Here is a 5,000-nt window from a genome sequence, read left to right on the forward strand (position 1 = left end):
AGTTCCCGGACGAATCACGTTGGGCGAGTTTTTTTTTATCGTTAGGCAGGGCAAAATTTTTACGCTCAAACATTTCGCTAGGTGGATTTAACGTTATGCGATGCGTTATATTATATAATATATATATATATATAAATATATATATATATATATATATATATATATATATATATATATATATATATATATATATATATATATATATATATATATATATATATATATATATATATATATATATGTGTGTGTGTGTGTGTGTGTGTGTGTGTGTGTGTGTGTGTGTGTGTGTGTACATATATAAAAAATATAGGAAGATACCACCTCTATAACTGGACTGGGGACCCTCATCCTCAGAGAAGACAATAAACGTGCCTCAGGGAAAACTCAAGGTTCTCCCCGATTCTGTTTGAATATTTTCTTTTCCTACCACCCCCTATATTTTATGTTCTATGGGAAAATTTATTAGTTGACAAAATACATTTACAGAAAACACAAACATGAATACAATGGTTCAATATATTAAAGATTATAAATTTCCTCCAGCTCCTCCGAAGCCGGACGCGAGCCAAGTATAAAGCAAGCATTTCCCCTCTGGATGGCCACGTTGAGGCGCTAGAACATGAAAGTGGCTGCCTTTGGGTCCCTGGCGGTGTCGATGAGACTGGAACCCAATTCTTTAAGGAAACGTGCGGCATTCTTTCCCCATGATCCTAATATATATATATATATATATATATATATATATATATATATATATATATATATATATATATATATATATATATATATATATATATATATATATATATATATTACATAAAATCAATGATATATATTTTTTTAGTAATGCTTAAATCGATTTCTACTGATTTATGGCTTATTCGGCAAAGTGCGACCTATATTATATTATATTCACTTTGGCACACGGAGTAGAAACAAGAATAGGCTGCTAAATTAATAATAATATGACTTCATACTGCTTCTTGCGTCTCTTGTTTTTTGTCTTCGTATGAACTTTAAAATATATATTGACTCGAAGCTCAGGTCACCTCGTGTGACCTCTGGCGTGAAGACAATAAACCTCTCAGTAAAAAAAAAAAAAAACCAAGAGGCGCTGTTGTGGATATCGCCTTGTCAGGCGCTTAGGAAAATCCCTTGAGAAACGAGGTGGTTGCCGCCACAAAGACTACTGATGCTTGGGGAGGTGTGGAAAGAGGCTGGGGGAGTTGGGGAGAGGTTAAGTGGGGGAGGCTGGTTGGGCAAGGCTGGTGGGGCAAGGCTGGTGGGGCAAGGCTGGTGGGGCAAGACTGGTGGGACAAGGCTGGTGGGGCAAGGCTGGTGGGGCAAGCTTGGTGGGGATGGTGGGCTTGTGGTTGGTAGGGTGAGAGGCTTTACTGCGCATGTTCACTGTCTGAAATCTGATCACATAAAATAAGGGAACATGGCAGGAAACTTGTAAAATATATTCCCCCTTGAAAGAGATGATTGCCGGCAAACACGGAGAACGAAATTGAAATATAAGCTGGATTTTGTTGCCACCACAAGGATTTTTCTCCCTTAATGATCTCCTTATTGTACAGGTTAAGTGATGTGCACTTATGTGCATAGTCCACCACTTAGCTGTTCCACTAATGTGGATTGATGTATTAATTACATCGACTCCTGGCTGAGGGACTCATTACTTCGAACTCCTTCTGATCTTCACCATTCTTCTTAATACTGGACTGATGAAGCCACTGTGTGACGAAACATTTCCACGATACCCAAGACTGGCACATGTGTCTAATTTATCAACCTGTCGTTTCTCTGAATCACTGATCAACAATGTCTACGATGGACCAAAACGTCGTCTAAAGTTTCGTATCGTAGATGTTTCTTGTGAATTCTTCCAGCCACGATATTGTGACTTGTAGTTTGTCTTGGAAGGTGGTTGGTATGTCTCTTTCATTACCCCCTTTCAGTGAGAGTACCGGTAAGGGATGTTGATCCAATTTGTATCATTTTTCTGGGATATTCACTTGAGAAGTGATACCCGGACGCCTGTGACCACAGGCAAGATACAGCCCTTCAAATAGGTTTGGTAGCTGATCCAAAGAATTACATTTTCCTTCTTTGGATGAAGCCCGATTACCTTCCGACCCTTCCTTTGATGAAGCCTGATTACCTTCCAAAGAATTACATTTTCCTTCCTTGGATGAAACCTGATTACCTTCCAAAGAATTACATTTTCCTTCCTTGGATGAAACCTGATTACCTTCCATGCCTGTTTCCAGACCTCGTGCGAGCCTCGGGCGACACCCTCAGCATTGTGTCTGCGAAGCGACCGAGGGAGGAGAGTGTCTCTCCGGCTGGAGAGAGCTTCAGCATAAATATAATTCCCAGACAGATAATACTGTAAGCAAGGCTCCCTTTATTGGACAGACTCCCATACTAGGACATGCTGACACACTTCCAATAACCACTACAGAAAACTTAGGTGCAAAGTAAAAATAAAAGGAGAGAAAGTGAGTGATGCTGGCCCACAGATGGCTCCAACTTCATCCTGTTTCCTACTTGTATGTCTCATAACAATAAAAATGCTTTCAAATGAGCTGATGTAGGTAACAGCTCTTAGCTTGCCAATAAAGTTATGAATCCTTAACCTGTAAATAGCTTGCCAATAAAGTTAGGAATTCTTAACCTGTAAATAGCTTGTCAATAAAGCTAGGGATCCTTAACCTTGTCAAACCCTGTGTAAAAAAAATTCAGAATGTAAATAAAAGAGAGAGAGAGAGAGAGAGAGAGAGAGAGAGAGAGAGAGAGAGAGAGAGAGAGAGAGAGAGAGAGAAAGAGAGAAATGTGGTGGAATGGAAGAGAGAAATTAACTAAGCAAGAAGCAAGTTCAGTTACATAGAAGAATTAAGTCTTCGCGAGCTCCAGAAGTTGTCGAGATGGAAGTTAGGTCGACGAAGCTTACCACAGCTCACTAAGTTACGTCAGGGAGAGAGCTTATTACTCTAAGTTCGTGACAAGCACTTGTATCCGCCTTTCTTAAACTTTCAAATTTAAGTTTGGATCCTCTTATGCAAGCTGATATATATATCTATATATATATATATATATATATATATATATATATATATATATATATATATATATATATATAAAATATATATATATATATGTATATATATATATATATATATATATATATATATATATATATATATATATATATATATATATATATATTACATATATACATATATAATATATGTACATACCTACATATATATAACCGCATCGGTCGTCTCTCATCAAGGAGACAGGGTGCCGAAAAAAAATCACCACCATTCGGTCAAAAGCGGTTTTGACAGAAGTGGTCAGACATAACCCATTTAAATGCCCCTTACATTTAACGACTGGTTAGTTCCTATAAACTCACGCCTAAAGACAGATAAATCTATAGAAACTCATGTCTATCTAACGACTTATCACACAAATTTACGTTTATGTCACTCGATTATTACACATCACTTAACCTCTAAAGACAGATGATCATGATCAGTAAATATCATCTCGTCTCTAGGGATATCAACTCACCTGCCTCATCCACTCGTTCTTCATCTCAGCGATGCGCTCGTAGGTGTTGCCCATCATGGCGATGAGCAAGTTGATGAGCAGAAGGGACACGATGGCCATGAAGATCATGAACAGCACCTAGGGATTAGGATCAAGTGGTGTGAGAGAGAGAGAGAGAGAGAGAGAGAGAGAGAGAGAGAGAGAGAGAGAGAGAGAGAGAGAGAGAGAGAGAGAGAGAAATAGAGGCTGGCATACAGACAGACAGACTAAAACGAGTTAGTTGCATAGGATTTACATGCCTTCATAACGCTGACTCACGCGGTCCAAGAGCTGCACACAGTTCTTGATAAACACCCACAGGATAGCAGAAGTCAAACAGCATGAATCAGGATACAACACCATCAGCATCTCAACAGTTTAACTAAACAGAGCTACGTTAATTCTGTCTCTCATTATGAAGAGCCAATTGAAAGCCTTCAGCAATAATATTTTAATATTATTTACCTAAAAACAATCAGAGATAGACTGCAACCCGTAAACAGCTTCGATGTGGACCAGGGATACTCACACTATTTGTCTTAGCTCTATTGCCGACAAGTATTTTGGAAGAGCACGTTGTGATAGATGCTGTTTCTATCAGTGTAGAGATTTATCCATACATGATTTCATTAAGCTCTACCCAGAGTGAACTTTAGTCCATAAAATGGCTTGCTTTGTACCCAGCGTCGTTGCTAGTGAGTCTCACTATGCCACGCCTGTTGATACAATACTAATGATGTTGATGTTAATAATAGATCAAAAGACCCCTCACCTCGCCAGTACAATTAGGTAAGCAGACCCCTCACCTCGCCAGTACAACTGGACACGCAGACACTTACTTCGCCAGTACAACTAGCTAAGCAGACCCCTCACCTAGCCAGTTCAACTAGGTAAGCAGACACTCACATTGCCAATACAACTAGGTAAGGACTCACTTCGCCAGTACAACTAGGTAAGCAGATCCGTCACCTCGCCAGTACAATTAGGTAAGCAGACCCCTCACTTCGCCAGTACAACTAGCTAGAAAGACACTTACCTCGCCAGTACAACTAGGTAAGCAGACCCCTCACCATACCAATACAACTAGGTAAGCAGACACTTACCTTACCAGTAATCTCGTGATCAGTACACTCGAGGCCACTGTAGATATCTCCAAAGTTTCCCAGAGACATGATGAACATCTGCATGACACTCTCTGCTGCCGTGGGCATGGGGTTGGAAGTACACTGAGACTTGTCCTCGAGGTCTTGGAAGGAACTGAAGATGATGTAGTAAGCTACGGAGGGTCGGGGGATGGAAGAAGATGGTGAATTCGAGTAGTAATAATCTCTTAAATGGTTACCAAAGTTTTTTTTTACAAAGAAACTACGGAACGGGCAGGTGTGAATCCATGGTGAGTC

At 39.6% G+C, this 5,000-nt stretch overlaps 1 protein-coding gene across 1 annotated transcript in view; it reads right to left on the reverse strand.

The window, feature by feature from the left end:
• Positions 1-5,000, reverse strand: part of nan (transient receptor potential cation channel subfamily V member nanchung) — a 96,959-nt gene that overhangs the window by 7,750 nt on the left and 84,209 nt on the right. Inside the window, exons 19-20 of the mRNA XM_070090925.1 lie at positions 4,704-4,876; positions 3,583-3,699 (exon numbers count right to left, since the gene is read on the reverse strand). Of these exons, the coding sequence (XP_069947026.1) occupies positions 3,583-3,699; positions 4,704-4,876 (290 nt within the window). The remainder of the gene's footprint in view (positions 1-3,582; positions 3,700-4,703; positions 4,877-5,000) is intronic.

This window comes from Cherax quadricarinatus, chromosome 33 (assembly GCF_038502225.1).
Source record: "Cherax quadricarinatus isolate ZL_2023a chromosome 33, ASM3850222v1, whole genome shotgun sequence".
Classification (NCBI taxonomy): domain Eukaryota; kingdom Metazoa; phylum Arthropoda; class Malacostraca; order Decapoda; family Parastacidae; genus Cherax; species Cherax quadricarinatus.